Genomic DNA, 19,000 nt, shown 5'->3' on the forward strand with positions numbered 1-19,000 from the left:
TATATTGTTTCAAAATGAACTGCCTCGCTCTGAAATGTAGTGCAAAGTGCTCCAGGTCCCAAAACCTGCTGAGCATTTTCCAGCGCTGCTCATATCTATTTAATATCTTTAATGTACAGGTGGTCAGGTCCGTGGTTGTCTTAAACTTGTCCATGCTGCTGCTTTTTTAAATCACTAAGCTAATCCTAATTGCCCACATTTGGCCCATATCCCTCAATACCCATTTTACCCATGCAACTGTCTAACTGGTTTTTAAAAGACAAAATTGTACCCACTCTACTACTGCCTCTGGCAGCTCGTTCCAGACACTCACCCACCCACTGAAAAAATTGCCCCTCTGGGCCCTTTTGTATCTTTCCCCACTTGCCTTAAACCTATGCCCTCTAGTTTTAAACTCCCCTACCTTTGGGAAAAGATGTTGACTAGCTGATTTATGCCCCTCATTTTATGGACCTCTATAAGGTCACCCCTAAGCCTCGTACGCTCCAGGGAAAAGAAATCCCAGTCTATCCAGCCTGTCCTTATAACTCAAACCATCAAGTCCCAGTAGCATCCTAGTAAATCTTTTCTGCACTCTTTCTAGTTTAATAATATCAATTGTCTAATAGGGTGACCAGAAATGTTCACAGTATTCCAAGATGGTGTCAGCAGTCATTTTCAGCTGCTTCAGACAGTTTTTCTGGAGTTCCATTGATTTCCCATTGGAGTTATAACAGGAAATGAGTAGAATCCCTGTGGAATCTCTCAGACATGTCGGGAAGTTAGATATTCCCCCCCCGCTACACTAATGATTACAAAATCAGTGTCCGTTAAAGAGGTTCTTGCCCCAAATTTTCCACAAACGGCAGATCATACTAAACATACTCAAAGGGATAGCAAAGTGTTACTGTAGCCCCGAGTAAAGTAAAGCTGGAATTAGACTAAAAAGCTTTCCTCAATGTTTTTGTGCCATGCTAGTGGGAACATCACGTTTCATGGCAAGCCCTGTAGCTTGTGGGGAAAGCTTTTCATGAAGCTCACCTGAATTGAGAAGGGTTGGGGGAGGTGGGGGTACTCTGACCCTCCAATGATGCCAGTACCGCAGAATGGAGCCCCCCTTGCCCTATAGCCTCAGACCAGAAACTTCAGTCACCTCCTGAGGTTTGAACAGTTTTGTGAGGGAGCTGACAGACCGTGTCTCCAGGGGCCAGTTGGGCAAATCGAGACTTCCACAGCCTTGGTGTTTGTTGTGTTCAACTCCCGAGTTTGTGAACCCGTAGTCACACCCCACCCACTTTTACCTCCAACACCACTCGACTTGGACCGATCTGCCATCATCCGCCGTTAACTAGAAAGGTTAAAGATAAGTTTAAAATTTATTTATTAATGTCACAAGTAGGCTTACATTAACACTGCAATGAAGTTACTCTTCCAGCCTGGCAAATCTTTACGATCTTCACACTGCTGCAGTTCTGGCCTCTTGCGCATTCCTGGTGGCCCAGTGGTTAGCAGTGCTTTCTCACAGCGCCAGGGACCTGGGGCCAGGGATCTGGGTTTGATTCCCAGCCTCGGGTCACTGTCTGTGTGGAGTTTGCACGTTCTTCCCATGTCAGCATGGGTTTCCTTCGGGTGCTCCGGTTTCCTCCCACAGTCCAAAAGATGTGCGGGTTAGGTGGATTGGCCATGCTAAATTGCCCTTTAGTGTCAGGGGGACGAGCGCGGGTAAATGCATGGGGTTATGGGGATAAGACCTAGGTGGGATTGTGGTCGGTGCAGACTCGATGGGCCAAATGACCGCCTTCTGCACTGTAGGGATTCTATGATTTCAATCACTTCATAGTCAGTGGCCAAGCATCTGGCTACCTCAGCCCTAACCTCTGGAATACCCTCCTTTGATCTCTTCACCATTCTACCTCTATTTCATTTTTTAAGCTGCTCTTTATAACCTATCTCTTTGACCAAGTTTCGGGAATCTGCCCTAAACCACCACCTGTGGCTCAGTGTCCAGATCGTCAGGTGCCTTGGGTTACTTTACGATATTTCTTAGGCTACATAAATGTAAGTTATTGTTGTATTTAACTATAGCAATTAAAAAAACAGTAATTAAAAACTACCATTACTGATACTTTAATAAAGGTAAAGTCGCCACAGTCCCAGATAGCCATAGATGGCCATTTAACTTGAGGATCACCACACCTCAGGCAAGGGACAAGGTTGAGAAAGCAGGGCCTCCATGAATAACCTCAGCCAGTACGGGAATTGAACCTGCGCTGTTGGCGTTGCTCACATCATGAACCAGCCGTCCAGACAACTGAGCTAAACCAGCTCTAATATCTGCAGGAGAAAACGCCAGCATGACATTCCAGCAGCTCCAACATCAGAGCAACTTGTTTCTGTAATAAGTCCTCAGAGGCAGAAGTCCCTTCACCAAGATCCCTTTATTTAAAGTCTTACAACAGCATACAGAGAGCTTTCCGTTAGCAGCCTACACTCGGAGTCCCAGAGGAACTGACACTCCGGATTCAGTACAAAGCAAGAGGCTCCCTGATTGGCCCAACAATTTGACCCTTGACCAGGGAGTTCATATTCTAACAGGCCCACCTCGATTGCCTGATTAAAGTTATTGCAGTTTCCCAATTAGCATTTCATGTTTCCAACAAATTCCTACGAAAATGCCTTGGCCGGAATCTTATTGTAGCGTGAGCGCCCCGATGGCGGGACCGGAAGTTTACAGACTTCTGCTGGTAGGTGGGATGGCTGGCCGTGCGGTGCTGGGTCCCCGCGTCCCCCCGGATAATCTCAAGTGCTGCTGCCACCTGCAACTCTGACATACAACAAGGACTCCCATGGTGTCTCTCTGCAGGTTCTCCTCCAGTCCATACAGGAATCACAGGAGGTCCAGTTTCCTAGTGATGGCAGCAGAAGATCCTCTTACTTCAGAACTTTAGGCTAATGGAAAGCTCTCTCAGCCATACCCTGGTCTCCATCCACCTAACCCTGGAGGCCCCTCTCTATTGTCTCAGCTATGTTCCTCGGCACTCTCACATTGATCCTGAAGCTTGAAGCCATCACCCTGCAGTTCTTCCTCCACCCCCCCCGCCCCCAACCTCATTTACCTTTGACCTTCCCTCTATCACCCTTGACTTGCCTTGGGTGAAATGGCATAGTAATGAGTAAATAGCACCTGCTAATACATTACAAACAAGTTCCCACTGCTTGCTTGCTGTTGGGAGGTGGGGGATGGGATGGGGTCGGGGGGTGGGGGGTAGCTTGATCCATCTTCAATCTGCCATAACCTTAATTCCCTGCTTTCATACCACCATTAGGAAGCTAACATTTCACCTCTCGCACAATCAAATCATAGAATCCCTACAGTGCAGAAGGAGGCCATTCAGCCCAACAATTCCACCCAGGCCCTATCCCCTTAGCCCCACACATTTACCCTGCCATTTCCCCTGACACTAAGGGTCAATTTACCATGGCCAATCAACCTAACTCGCATCTTTGGACTGTGGGAGGAAACCAGAGCACCCAGAGGAAACCCACACAGACACGGGGACAATGTGCAAACTCCACACAGACAGTGACCTGAGGCTGGAATTGAACCCAGGTCCGTGGAGCTGAGAGGCAGCAGTGCTAACCACTGTGCTGCCTGCCTGACATTTTTCTCACTGCCTGTAGCAGTGCAAGATTCTAGTCATTGAGTCATTGCTTACAACACCAGCTCTCGTTTACGATGCCACTACATACAGAGGGTTAAGGTACATACCTGACACTATTATTCATCTGATTACTAATCAAGTTTATAAACTTTAATGTTATAATGACACTAATCATAAACATGTTCCATAACCCATACAACCGCCACGTCAAAGTATTTCACAAGTAAACAAACCCATTTATATCTGGGTTAAAGAGAAACCCGTAAATGAGATTCAGGTTTCCAGATATAGTTAAGTACTGGCGGCACGGTGGCACAGTGGTTAGCACTACTGTCTCACGGCACCAGGGACCCAAGTTTGATTCCCGGCTTGGGTCACTGTCTGTGTGGAGTCTGCACATTCTCCCGGGACTGCGTGGGTTTCCTCTGGGTGCTCCGGTTTCCTCCCACACTCCAAAGATGTGCAGGTTAGGTGGATTGGCCATGCTAAATTACCCCTAGTTTCGAGTGAATGGCGGGGTGGATAGGTGGGGTTGCAGGAGTTGCACAGGGAGAATGTGCAAACTTCTCAGACAGTAACCCAAGCCAGGAATCAAACCCGGGACCCTGGCGCTGTGAGGCAGCGGTGATAACCACTGTGCCACCATGCCAGCCCTTTTGCAAAGGAAATCGGATGGACACTTGAGGGAAATAAAATTGCAGGAGCATGGGGATAGCAGGGAATAGGACTGACTGGACTGCTCAACACAGAGCTGGCATAGACTCGGCAGACTGAGTTAAAGTTGGGGTTGTTCTCCTCGGAGATAAGTTGATTGAGGGAGAGTAGATCGAGTTGTGAAATATTAAGGCAGGTTTAGCTAAGGTAAGCGAGAAGAAACAATCCCCATCAGCTGAAGGTTAAAAGTCTGGGATGACAGATTTTTGGACAAGTGATGACAGCAGGAAATGAGGGAGAACCTTTTTTCCCCAGAGTGGTACTGGCCTGGAACCCACTGCCTATGTGGATGGTGGGAACAAAAATGACGATTGATTTCATAGAATCCCCACAGCGCAGAAGGAGGCCACTCGACCCATTGAGCTCGTATTGACCATAATCCCACCCAGGCCCTATCCCCGTAACCCTACACATTTACCCCGTCAATCCCTCTAACCAATGCATCCTAGGACACTGAGGGGCAATTTAGCATGGCCAATGCATCGAGCCCGCATATCTGTGACCCGAGGCCAGAATTGAACCCGGGTCCCTGGCACCGTGCGCTAGCCGCTGTGTCGCCGTGTGCTAGCCGCTGTGTCACCGTGTGCTAGCCGCTGTGTCGCCGTGCGCTAGCCGCTGTGTCGCCGTGCGCTAGCCGCTGTGTCGCCGTGCGCTAGCCGCTGTGTCGCCGTGCGCGAGCCGCTGTGTCGCCGTGCGCGAGCCGCTGTGTCGCGAGCCCTTGTGTCGCCGTGCGCGAGCCGCTGTGTCGCCGTGCGCGAGCCGCTGTGTCACCGTGCGCGAGCCGCTGTGTCACCGCGCTGCCAACTAACCTTGTAACTGAAATCCCCCAATCCTGGAATATTCTGGTAAATCTCCCTTGTACCCTTCTCTCAACATCCATCACCTCACACTTCTCTCTAATAAATTCCATATCTGCCCATTCTGTTACCGTATATGCTCTGTCGTAGTTAATGGGTCATCCTCATTGTTTTCACACCCCCACATCTGGTACCATCAATAAGTTTTGAAATTTTACTTCATATTCCAAGATCTAAAGTCAAAACAATTTGGAATTAATCTGCATTTAAAAAAATCTGCAGGCCAGGGATTCTGGCACTTTCTTCTGGATTCCTCCCAGTGGGAACTTCTCTTGCTTTTCTTAGCTTAAAAATATTTGAGGCTCCAGGAAGTCCAAAGGAGAAGAATCGGACAGTTCCTCCTCACAACTAGCACTCTAACTTTGGGATGGCACAGTGGTTAGCACTGCTGTCTCACAGTGCCAGGGACCCGGGTTCAATTCCGGCCACGGGTCACTGTCCGTGTGGAGTTTGCACGTTCTCCCAATGTCTGCATGGGTTTCCTCCGGATGCTCCGATTTCCTCCCACAGTCCAAAGATGTGCGGGTTAGGTTGATTGGCCATGCTAAATTGACCCTAATATCAGGGGAATAGCAGGACAAATATGTGCGGTTGCGGGAATAGGGCCTGGGTGGGATTGTGGTTAGTACAGCCTTGATGGCCGAATGGCCTCCTTCTGTACTGTAGGGATTCTATGATAACAAACTCTCGATTGGCATCCCTTTATAAATGACTCGCATTCAAAGATGATGAAACACCTTACTTCCAAATTCTTGGGGATCGAAGCCTCACTCCAAATATGGACCCCACTCTCTCCCTTGCTTTACCGGATCCTCTGACCATATGTCAGAATCTAATGAAGGCCTGAGTCATGAGATCTTCAATGTTTGGTGTCTCCAACTCACCCCACCTTGTTTTGATTTGCCATTTTGGACCCAGAACATGGAGACAGTATGGCAAAAGCTTCAAAGAGGCCATCTCAGAATTATTGGAGCCATGCCAGTATCATCAGGAAATATTGTTTCTGTCTGCACAGAAGTTGCCTGACCTGCTGAGTATTTCTTGTATTTTCTATTATTATTCCATTGTATCCTGATCCTAATTTCCAGCCAAAGTTTCTGGTAGCTGATTTTGTAAATCCTCTTAAGAGGTTTTTAGTGGACGTTTTCCTCTACGATTATTTAATTTGGATATATTTCTGTAATATTACAACACCATCTATCCATTCCTTTTTCAGAGCACTGTTTGGTGGACATGGCTTCCTTTCTGTTTAATTTTTTAAATTCATCCATGGGACATGGGTGTCGCTGGCTGGCCAGCATTTATTGCCCATCCCTGGTCGTCCTTGAGAGATCGTGGTGAGCTGCCTTGTTTAACAACTGAGTGGCTTGCTAGGCCATTTCAGAAGGCAGTTGAGAGTCAACCACATTGCTGTGGCTCTAGCGTCACATGTAGACCAGACCGGGTAAGGACGGCAGATTCCTTCTCTAAAGGACAGTAGTGACAACAATCAATAATGGTTTCACGGTCATCAGTAGATTCTTAATTTCAGATATTTTATATTGAATTCAAATCCCACCGTGGCGGGATTTGAACCCAGGACTCCCAGAACATTAGCTGAGCTCCTGGATTAATAGTTTAGCGATAATATCACTAGGCCATCGCGTCCCCTAAAGATTTGAATTCAAGTTAAATTTTATAGCAGAGAGCTTCAATGGCATTAGGTCCCTAATTAACATATACAAGGGGCTTAGGTGATTCCTACTTTGCCTAAAAATGGGGCCAACTAATTTAGCAATTGCCCATCACCCTGCACCTTGTGTCCAGGACCCCCCCCCCAGTTACATTTAGCACTCTATGCACCACTTTACACTCATTAAAGACACAAGACATACCACTTTCTAACCCTCTGCTTCCCCATTGATATACATGAAGTTACATGTTGAATGCTGCCATTGATAATACAGAAACAATGTTCTGATTTAATTCCTCTAATACTAATTAAATCGGCAAAGAAAATATTCTTTAGTTGCAGTGATGGCTTCCTTTCTGTGGTTTGAGATTAGTTAGCTTGGAAATTGCCATCAGTCATGTTTTCATATGTGTACGCAAAACAGTAGCATCAAATTTCTCTCTGTTGCTGGTGGTGTTAACCAATTTAAATTGAGCAGGTTAAAACTTGTGTTAAAATAGCAGAGAGAGAAATTTGATACAAGCCTATTGTGTGTTAATGTATTCACTGAAAACGGTGTTCAGGTGTCTGCTTTAATATGTTCTTGTATATAATTGTGGATTGTTTACATAACAATCAATCTATCATTTCTAATATAACAAAAACAGGCCATCCACCAGGAATTTCCTATCCAACATAACTCTAAGTTTCAAGCTAGTACTTTTTAATGATATGAAAAGTACAAGAAATCGATGGATTCAACATAGGTGGAAAAAAATCTACCAATAATGAAAATTCTTTAATAATTAATCTAAGAGAAGACATGGCTGTAACGTCGGACCTTACTGTGCCAGTAACGTCTGACCTTGCTGTGTCGGTAACGTGGGACCTTGCTGTGTCGGTAACGTGGGACCTTGCTGTGTCGGCAACGTGGGACCTTGCTGTGTCGGTAACGTGGGACCTTGCTGTGTCGGTAAGGTGGGACCTTGCTGTGTCGGTAACGTGGGACCTTGCTGTGTCGGTAACGTGGGACCTTGCTGTGTCGGTAACGTGGGACCTTGCTGTGTCGGTAAGGTGGGACCTTGCTGTGTCGGTAAGGTGGGACCTTGCTGTGTCGGTAAGGTGGGATCTTGCTGTGTCGGTAAGGTGGGACCTTGCTGTGTCGGTAAGGTGGGACCTTGCTGTGTCGGTAAGGTGGGACCTTGCTGTGTCGGTAAGGTGGGACCTTGCTGTGTCGGTAAGGTGGGACCTTGCTGTGTCGGTAAGGTGGGACCTTGCTGTGTCGGTAACGTCTGACCTTGCTGTGTCGGTAACGTGGGACCTTGCTGTGTCGGTAACGTGGGACCTTGCTGTGTCGGTAACGTGGGACCTTGCTGTGTCGGTAACGTGGGACCTTGCTGTGTCGGTAACGTGGGACCTTGCTGTGTCGGTAACGTGGGACCTTGCTGTGTCGGTAAGGTGGGACCTTGCTGTGTCGGTAAGGTGGGACCTTGCTGTGTCGGTAAGGTGGGACCTTGCTGTGTCGGTAAGGTGGGACCTTGCTGTGTCGGTAACGTCTGACCTTGCTGTGTCGGTAAGGTGGGACCTTGCTGTGTCGGTAAGGTGGGACCTTGCTGTGTCGGTAAGGTGGGACCTTGCTGTGTCGGTAAGGTGGGACCTTGCTGTGTCGGTAAGGTGGGACCTTGCTGTGTCGGTAAGGTGGGACCTTGCTGTGTCGGTAAGGTGGGACCTTGCTGTGTCGGTAAGGTGGGACCTTGCTGTGTCGGTAAGATGGGACCTTGCTGTGTCGGTAAGGTGGGACCTTGCTGTGTCGGTAAGGTGGGACCTTGCTGTGTCGGTAAGGTGGGACCTTGCTGTGTCGGTAACGTGGGACCTTGCTGTGTCGGTAACGTGGGACCTTACTGTGTCGGTAAGGTGGGACCTTGCTGTGTCGGTAACGTGGGACCTTGCTGTGTCGGTAACGTGGGACCTTGCTGTGTCGGTAACGTGGGACCTTACTGTGTCGGTAACATTTGACTGATCTTGCCAATCATTTAAAATAAAAGGATCAAGGTTTTGCCCACTGTCTTGAAGAATGATTAAACTTTGACCTCACTGAGTATTGACTGAACTATCATTAGTTTTTGTGGCCTTAAAGGAATGCACCTTTCTCTTAGTTGCAGTGGATTACATTGTGTCCCGTGATTTCTGTGGTTAATTGTCTCTTTGATTATTCTCTGTAATATTAGCAGTTTGTCAGGTGATTGGTGTTTTTTTTAGAACAAAATTCTTTGCATCTTCCCATATTGAATTGGGATCGGAGAAATGGAGGATGCTTCTCCAATGATTGAATTGCACCGTCTAAATTTTGCAGCATCTTTGCAGAGACAAACAGAGTTAACATTTTGGATCTAAATTATCCTTCTACAGAATTGATATCCTGACGCTGTCACGTTGCAGCAGAGAAGCTGCAATGACTTCTTTACTGACTTGTACTCCTGATAAAACCTTTAACAATCAGTGGTACAAAGTGGTACTTAGACAACACCTTCCAAGCCCCCCACCACTACCATCTAGAAGGACAAGGGCAGCAGATACAGAACACCACCATCTGCAAGTTCCCCACCAAGCCCACCACCACCTCCTCAAGGGCAACTAGGTATGGGCAATAAATACTGGCCAGCCAGCCATGTCCCACGAATGAATAAAAAAAGGGTAGGGAAGTGGGGTGTGAACAGTGGAAGATACTTCCAGATTGAAAAGAAATACTGTGTTTAGGGACAGGAACAGAGGGTGAATCATTGGGGCTGCTTTAAAATGGATAGAACAGTAGGTGAGAGTGATCTCCTCCGCACCAATTACAACCTTATGTTGAACCATGTAGCTACCCCTCCCTCATCATTAATAAGCTCTGGTTGCAACCAGTGATCTCCCCAGGGTAGATATTGAGAAGAAAGAATTATTATCTGTGACTAACCATCCAGATGGCCTAAAAAAAGAAAACTATAGAGAAAGGGTGAAACTTAATTCAGTTCAATAATGCATAACCATCACGGATCGCCTCTTAGCATTGTAACAAAACAAATGAGCAACAGGTGCCTGTCAAAGCAAACCTTTAACTTAACAATTTATTGGGAGGACGGTTAGACATGTGTCTGGGGTGGGTTGTTTGGATGGTAATGAGTCAGAATGTTTTAGAATTCCACGTTGTTTGGTCGATCGCTCAGTCCACACGACCTACAGCAGAAAATGAAAATTTTTGAGTCTGGGTGTTCCATTGAGAAAGGGGCCATCATCTCCCTCAAAGAACACTATTATGCTCTGTTAGTACTAAGGTAGATTACTGATTAGCCTGAAAGCAACTTCCAAAACAATATGTAAAGGCACTTAAGATAAGAGGCAAGTACAAACATGGCTTTCGACAAGTAGAAATACTTCCAATATAGAATTTTGGTTTCCGTACATCCGGATGACAAAATAAGACACTAACTTTAATTAAATTTTGTTGCTTTTTGTAATGTTCCTTTACATTCCAAATTAAGACTTTGTAAGTGAACGAAAGAGGAAAATTGAGCAGACTATTGCCCGAGGGCAAGAAAATCCGGACAAGGTTAATCTGTTTGAATGATTGTGTTGATGGGCGGCACGGTGACTACAGTGATTAGCACTGCTGCCTCACAGCGCCAGGGTCCCGAGTTCGATTCCCGGCTTGGGTCACTGCCTGTGTGGAGTTTGCACATTCTCCCCGTGTCTGCGTGGGTTTCCTCCGGGTGCTCTGGTTTCCTCCCACAGTCCAAAGATGTGCGGGTTAGGTGGATTGGCCATGCTAAATTGCCCTAGTTTTTGGGGGGGAATAGCAGGGTAAATATGTGGGGCTACAGGGATAGGGTGGGATTGTTGTCTGTGCAGGGTCTACGGGCCGAATGGCCTCTTTCTGTACTGTGGGGATTCTATAACTCTATGATCCAGAACTTTAGGTTGGGCTTTCGGTAACAACTGGTGAACTGGTTAATATTCTAGTGTCTAGCAATGATGCTCTTATAAACATATGTGGCAGTTTCCAGGCATCATCACTGTAAGGTTTCTACGGTTTCTGTTATGATTTCTATGGATTGGAGCTGAGATTCCAGGGGATGATACTCAGATACAAAACTGGCCTCGGTGATGGGTACATTTTAGGTTTTAGGAATTTAATGTTTCTGATGTTTTTTGATGAATATCTGAAAATGAAATTAATCCTTCGAGAAGTACTAGCTTACCATTTCACCAGTCTCCGTTTGAAAACCTTCTGTGAAGAGTTGTGGCAGTCACCATTTAAGGTGGAGGATGTGGAAGAAGATGAAAGAAAGGATTTGAGACAGTTCATGGTGTATTTTAGCTGACGCTACATGTACAGGCTGTGAGTCACACGCACCCTTGAACTTAACAGAAAAGCTAGACATTCTGTTTTACAAAGGAAGCAGTGACTGAGTATCATCCCCTGGAATCTCAGCTCCAATCCATAGAAACCATCATAGAAACAATAGAGTCCCTACAGTGCAGAAGGAGGCCATTCGGGCCACTGAGTCTGCACCGACAACAATCCCACCCCAGGCTCTATCCCCACAACCCCACACATTTACCCTGCTAATCCCTCTAACCTACACATCCCAGGACACTAAGGGGTAATTTAGCATAGCCAACCAACCTAACCCACACATCTTTGGAAACTAGAGCACCCGGGGGAAACCCACGCAGAACGGGGAGAACGTGCAGACTCCACACAGACAGTGAACGAAGCATGGTGTTGAACCCAGGCCCTGGAGCTGTGAGGCAACAGTGCTAACCACTGTGCCACCGTGCCACCCCGGTGATTTAGTAAGTTGATATAATCAACTTGTATCATAGTTCTGTGGTTGTACATTGTGGCCACAACATACTCGAAATTTAATGTACCCTGCTTGTTCCAATCTTCCACCAGAGACATTAGCAAATCCAGTCAACCTGCATTTCACCAATGCACAGTACGGGTGACTGGCTGCTGCATTTTAACTGGAGCAAAATATGTCATTAATTTTCCCGTGGGTAACGGGCAGCAGAATGGGATGCCACTGCAGACAGTCACACCTTTGAGAGCTCCAGTGGCTTTCACTGGATTGATGTACAAGTTGGTGTGCAGTTTGATGATTGGCAGGTAACAATCCTTCACTTGAAATATTCTGTGGTGCCAGGATTATCTGGCAAAGGCACCTGTCCTGCTACCTCTGAGAGGCGTGACGTGCAGTGCAGTGCAAGTACAAGCTTTGTAATGTGACTGGGATCATTATTGAGGCAGGTTATAGACATCCAAAAGCAGTGTTTCAGGTGGCCATTCATTTCCTATCTGACAAGGCTGTCCCAGATCACTATGTGATAACTCTGGCATCCAAAGAGTAGGAGGAAACCAGCAGGAGGAGCTGAGCTGGAAGAGATTCCCACTGAGGCAAACATGAGGATGAATCAAGAGACGATGGGAAGGTGGAGACAGGTTGTTCACATACCAGGCTGGGGTGAACATCGCACAATGGGATAAATGGGAAGCAGTTTAAGAACCTAAGAACATAAGAAATAGGAGCAGGAGTAGGCCATCTAGCCCCTCGAGCCTGCCCCGCCATTCGATAAGATCATGGCTGATCTGAAGTAGATCAGTTCCACGTACCCACCTGATTCCCATAACCCCTAATTCCCTTACCAATCAGGAATCCAACTATCCATGATTTAAACATATTCAACGAGGTAGCCTCCACCACTTCAGTGGGCAGAGAATTCCAGAGATTCACCACCCTTTGAGAGAAGAAGTTCCTCCTCAACTCTGTCCTAAACTGACCCCTCTTTATTTTGAGGCTGTGCCCTCCAGTTCTAGTTTCCTTTCTAAGTGGAAAGAATCTCTCCACCTCTACCCTATCCAGCCCCTTCATTATCTTATAGGTCTCTATAAGATCTCCCCTCAGCCTTCTAAATTCCAATGAGTACAAACCCAATCTGCTCAGTCTCTTCTCATTATCAACACCCCTCATCTCTGGTATCAACCTGGTGAATCTTCTCTGCACTCCCTCCAAGGCCAATATATCCTTCCGCAAATAAGGGGACCAATACTGCACACAGTATTCCAGCTGTGGCCTCACCAATGCCCTGTACAGATGCAGCAAGACATCTCTGCTTTTATATTCTATCCCCCTTGCGATATAGGCCAACATCCCATTTGCCTTCTTGATCACCTGTTGCACCGGCAGACTGGGTTTTTGCGTCTCATGCACAAGGACCCCCAGGTCCCTCTGCACAGTAGCATGTTGTAATTTTTTTCCATTACGTCAGTAGTGAGTGGAAGAGGAGTAAAACAGCCACTTGGATTCCAATTTTTTTAAATATTTGGCCCAATAAGTATAAAGTTGTCTATACAAGAAATGTGTCAGGCCCTATTCCCATAACCCCTCATATTTACCCTGCTAATCCCCCTGACACTAGGGTTAATTTAGCATGGTCAATCAACCTAACCCACACATCTTTAGACTGTCTTTGAAATTGTCTTCATTGCAACAGGACTTGAGTACAGGAGCAAGGATTTGTTACTGCAACTGTACTGGGCCTTGGTGAGACCCACAGCAGTCTTGTAAAAGTTAAAGTAAAGTTTATTCATTAGTCACAAGTAGGCTTACATTAACACTGCAATGAAGTTGCTATGAAAACCCCCTAGTCACCACACTCCGGCGCCTGTTTGGGGACACTGAGGGAGAATTTAGCATGGCCAATGCACCTAACCAGCACGTCTTTTGGACTGTGGGAGGAAGCAGGAGCACCCGGAGGAAACCCACGCAGACACGGGGAGAATGTGCAAACTCCACACAGACAGTGATCCAAGCTGGGAATCGAACCCGGGTCCCTGGCGCTGTGAGACTGCAGTGCTAACCACTGTGCCACCCCTAGAGACCAGTCTTGGTCTCCTTATCTAAGGAAGGATATACTTGCCAAAGAGGGAATGCAACAAAGGTTCACCAGACTGGTTCCTGGAATGGCAGAATTGTTGTTTGAGGAGAAATTAGGTCAACTGGGCCTGTATTCACTGGAATTTTTAAATTAGAATATGGAATATTCTCAAAACCAAGTCAAACCCAATATTTGAGAAGGAGTTGCAGGGCTGATTCTCTGATTGGGGACTCTGAACGAAGGACGAGGGTTCAATGAGTTTCCATCAGTGAATTAAGTAACTGGCTAATCAACCTATACAGGTGTGTGATTGCTCTAAAAATGTTCCGTGTGAGCACCATTCCACATTGGAAATGCCGAACCAATAAAATAGAATGAGAACAGGTCGATCCAATATGGAGCTTGCAATGTTAAGGGCTAATTGGACTGAATGGTTGTCTTGTTTGCTGAAATCTCGATAATTTGTTGTCTATTTTAAATCTGCTCAGTCTAACATTTTGAAGTCAATTGAATTGTTACTTAAATTTAACACAACTTCAGAGAAAATACAAAGCAAATTTCAGGGCACATTTTGAGCCCTGCATGTTTTAATTTAATCCTAGCTTTAGACTGGAGATACAACCGGAATTTAAACCTAGGTAGTTGCAGCATGATTTCAAATGCTGCTTCAAAGCCTGCAGAAACATAGAGAGCAGGAGCAGGTCCTTTGAGCATGACCATTCAGCATGATCATGGCTAATCCTCTATCGCGATGCTTACATTTGTTCCTTAAATATCAGCCATTTGCCTATCCACCATGATGCCTTTCAAATGGAATTCCTCAACCTATCTTGACAAACTCATACCTCAGACCTTCGTAGTTTCCTTTGTTTAGATTTAGGACATAAGAACATAAGAAACAGGAGCAGGAGTAGGCCATCTAGCCCCTCGAGCTTGCCCCGCCATTCAACAAGATCATGGCTGATCTGAAGCGAATCAGTTTCACTTACCCGCCTGCTCCCCATATCCCTTAATTCCCTTATCAATCAGAAATCTATCTACCCGTGATTTAAACATATTCAATGAGGTAGCCTCCACCACTTCAATGGGCAGAGAATTCCAGAGATTCACTACCCTCTGAGAGAAGAAGTTCCCCCTCAACTCTGTTCTGAACCGGCCCCCACTTATTTTGAGGCTGTGCCCTCTAGTTCTGGTTTCCCTTCTAAGTGGAAAGAATCTCTCCACCTCTACCCTATCCAGCCCCTTCATTATCTTGTATGTCTCTATAAGATCACCCCTCAGCCATCTAAACTCCAACGAGTACAGACCCAATCTGTTCAATCTCTCCTCATAAGCTGCACCCTTCATCTCCGGTATCAACCTGGTGAACCTTCTCTGCACTCCCGCCAAGGCCAATATATCTTTTCGCAAATAAGGGGACCAAAACTGCACACACTACTCCAGTTGCGGCCTCACCAGTGCCTTGTATAGTTGCAGCAAGACCTCCCTGCTTTTATATTCAAGTGTTTTAGATTAGGCATTCACTTTCCATCCTAATGAAGAATTCTATCACGTAACTGTTCCCTAAAGCATCCAACACAACAAGCTTATTAATTAACCCTTCTCCTAATATCAAATCTAGGATAGTTTTCTGGTTGGTTCTTCGACATCTTGGTCTAAAAAACCATCTTGGATAGGAATCCATCTGTCACAGTAGTGTTAATTTAGTTTGCCCAGTCTATATGTAGATTAAAGTCATCCATGAACTCTGTAACACCCTTGTTTCATGCATCTCTAATTTCCTGTTTGATGCCATCCCCCATCTTACCACGACTGTTTGGAGGCTCATAGGCAACTCCCACTGGTGTTTTTCACTCCTTGCTGCTTCTTAACTCCACCCAAACTGATTGTGCATTTAGATTTTTGGATCCAGTATCCTCTCTCACGATTGCACTGAATTCATCCTTAACTAACCATGCCAGCCACCTCCTTTCCCTTTGTGCCTGTCCTTCCTAAATATCGAGCACCTCTTGTATATTCAGTTCCCAGCCTTGGTCACCCTGCAGCCATGTCTCCATAATCGCAAGCATATCAAACCCTAGTGTACTAACTAATTTGTGTTGTTAATTCTTCTACCTTTTGCGAATGCCATTTATGTCATTATGGAGAAAAGGTAACGAATAGTTTAACCCTGAAGTTGTTTTTCCGTACTTGAGATGCATGTATCTAGGTATTGCATTATCTGCTCCATATCTGATAAGAATGCACAAATATATAAACTGCAGAATGCATGGTTTCCTGTCTTTAATGAGTCAATGGTACAAAAATATTGCATTTTTCCTAAACAAGATAATAGGCTTTACGACCTGTTGATCAACTAAAATCCGTCAATGCTCAGAGCAATCACCAATCCGTTATGTTCTACAGAGGCACAGCCGACTGGTTTGGAGTTAGCAAAGATAGTGATACAACCCAAAAATGGCAGAGGAAGAGCCTTCGTCACTGCAGCCAGAGGTATGGCAAGCTTAAATCGCACGTGATCCGCGAAATGGAACTGCCCAGCCAAGACAACATCTCCCTGACCAGCACCGAAACCCCCCCTCCCCTTTATGTGGGGCCGCAGTTTGGAATGCAGAAGGTAAGACCCGGAAAACAAGTGTCTCACAAACCTGTATTTCACTTTGTGATCTTGATGCTGTGAAGTTGAAAGGAGAGTAGGGGTGTCGCACCAAGTTGTCGTGCATCAGTCGCTGAAAGTAAGCGCGCAGGTACAGCAGGCAGTAAAGAAGGCAAATGGTATGTTGGCCTTCATAGTGAGAGGATTTGAGTATAGGAATAGGGATGTTTTACTGCAATTGTATAGGGCATTGGTGAGGCCACACCTGGAGTATTGTATGCAGTTTTGGTGTCCGTATCTGAGGAAAGATGTCTTTGCTATAGAGGGAGTACAGCAAAGGTTTACCAGGGTGATTCTTGGGATGGCAGGTCTGTCATATGAGGAGAGACTAAGTCAGTTAGGATTATATTCACTGGAGTTTAGAAGAGTGAGAGGGGATCTCATAGAAACTTGTAAAATTCTAACAGGGTTAGACAGGGTAGATTCAGACAGAGTGTTCCCATTGGTGGGGGAGTCCAGAACTAGGGGGTCATAATTTGAGAATAAGGGGTAAACCTTTTAGGACTGAGGTGAGGAGAAATTTCTTCACCCAGAGGGTGGTGAATGTGTGGAATTCACTACCACAGAAAGTAGCTGAGGCCAAAACATTGTCTGATTTCAAAAAGAAATTAGATTTAGCTCTTGGGGCTAAAGGGATCAAGGGCAATGGGAGGAAGGGGGATCAGGATATTGAAAATGACGATCAGCCATGATCACAATGAATGGCACAGCAGGCTGGAAAGGCCGGATGGCCTACTGCTGCTTCTCGTTTCTATCTCCTGCTCAGGCATGTTTAACTAATGCCAAACTTAAATGTAGGTTGGTACAGTCTTAAAAATATATCAAAAAGCAATCACAGGTGTAGCAATATTGACAACACTGAAGGATCCAGATAGTCTTTAATTAAGTTGTAAAGGCCACAAAAACTGTACTAGAGACAAAATGTACTTTGGATTCCTTTGATAATTGCTGCAGTGAGCTCAGTGTTAACTTATTTGCTCTTGGAACGGTTATAATTACTTTATAGTAAACTGTCAGTCGAGTAAATAATTGCTGTAATAAACGTTTATGAAAATTTCCTTTTCTCTACCTGAGGTATGTTGTGATTACAGACTAACTGACACCATAAGAGCAAACACTTGAATATTGCAACAGTGTACTGATCGAGATTTGTTTCTTAAAGAGTGGAAAATGGAAAACAATTTGAAATCAGTACTTTGTTGAAGAATGAAAGAAACCAAAACTGATTGTGGGGGAACAGAGCTATATTGTTGTATCTGTTAACGAGGGGACTAGCGTGCGAATTTGCTTGCGATATTTTCCAGTGAACTGTGACTCAGATTTTCAGAAAGTACAAGCATAAAACCATGGGAATGTTTTAGTGCTGGAGTTCTGAAAAGTCACAATGTACATGTATTTTACTATAAAAACCCAGCAAATGGCAGAATCCCATGGTTGTGACACCGCAGCACAGATGGACAGCATCTTCGAATAGAACCATAGAATAGAATCATAGAATAGAATCCCTGCAGTCCGGAAGGAGGCCATTCGGCCCATCAGACCTGCACCGACTCTCCAACAGCAATCCCACCCAGGTCCTATCCCTGCAATCCCACATATTCATCCCACTAATCCCCCTAGCCTACACATCTTGAGACAGTAAGGGACAATTTAGCATGGCCAATCAACCTAACCTGCACATCTTTGGACTGTGGGAGGAACCTGAAGCACCCGGAGGAAAACAATGCAGACACTATGAGAACATGCAAACTCCACGCAGTCACCCAAGGCCAGAATTGAATCAGTGTTCCTGGAATTGTGAGGCAGCAGTGCTAATCACTGTGCCACAGGTACATATGGAAGTTACACGTTTTAATAATGTGTAGAATATAGAAGAATTGGAGCCCTCTGTTTTGTGTACGTGTATTGATGGCTGTCCTTTTGTTGTTCTGCTGCCATATTCCAATTGAATATAAATCTAGTTATTAATTTATTTTCTAATTTCTGCCTGTGGTTGTGTCTGACGGGGATTGTGGGAAGGAACCGGCCTGGGGAACTTTAGATTTTGAATTCAGATCTATGGATCTCCCTATTGGCACGTTGGACTAATGTTTTTCACAAGCTAAATTCTGTTAGCTTGTGACCACAATTTTGTTAGCTTTAGGACAGTGATGGAAAAGGATGAGTGGTGTCCCAAGGGTAAGGTGTTGGATTGGAGGAAGGCTAACTTTAGTGGGATTAGGCAGAAATTGGCAGCTCTTGATTGGGAGAGGCTGTTTGAGGGTAAATCCACATCTGGCATGTGGGAGTCTTTTAATGAACAGTTGTTAGGGCTACAGGACAGGCATGTGCCTGTAAAAAAAGGATAGGAAGGGTAGGATTCGAGAACCGTGGATAACCAGGGAAATTGAGGGACTAATCAAAAAGAAAAGAGAGGCGTATGTTAGGTCCAGGCAGCTAAAAACGGAGGGAGCTCTGGAGGAGTACAAAGAAAGTAGGAAAGAACTCAAACGGGGAATTAGAAGGGCAAAAAGGGGTCACGAAATGTCCTTGGCAGACAGGATTAAGGCATTTTATTCAT

At 45.6% G+C, this 19,000-nt stretch overlaps 1 protein-coding gene across 17 annotated transcripts in view; it reads left to right on the forward strand.

Annotated features, from left to right (window-relative positions):
- Positions 1-19,000, forward strand: part of LOC144510532 (inactive rhomboid protein 1-like) — a 369,670-nt gene that overhangs the window by 260,310 nt on the left and 90,360 nt on the right. For all 17 annotated transcript variants that reach the window (XM_078240037.1, XM_078240025.1, XM_078240027.1 and 14 more), the window contains one exon: positions 16,191-16,401. In XM_078240037.1, coding sequence (XP_078096163.1) covers positions 16,191-16,401 — 211 coding nt within the window. The remainder of the gene's footprint in view (positions 1-16,190; positions 16,402-19,000) is intronic.

Source organism: Mustelus asterias, chromosome 23 (assembly GCF_964213995.1).
Source record: "Mustelus asterias chromosome 23, sMusAst1.hap1.1, whole genome shotgun sequence".
Classification (NCBI taxonomy): Eukaryota; Metazoa; Chordata; class Chondrichthyes; order Carcharhiniformes; family Triakidae; genus Mustelus; species Mustelus asterias.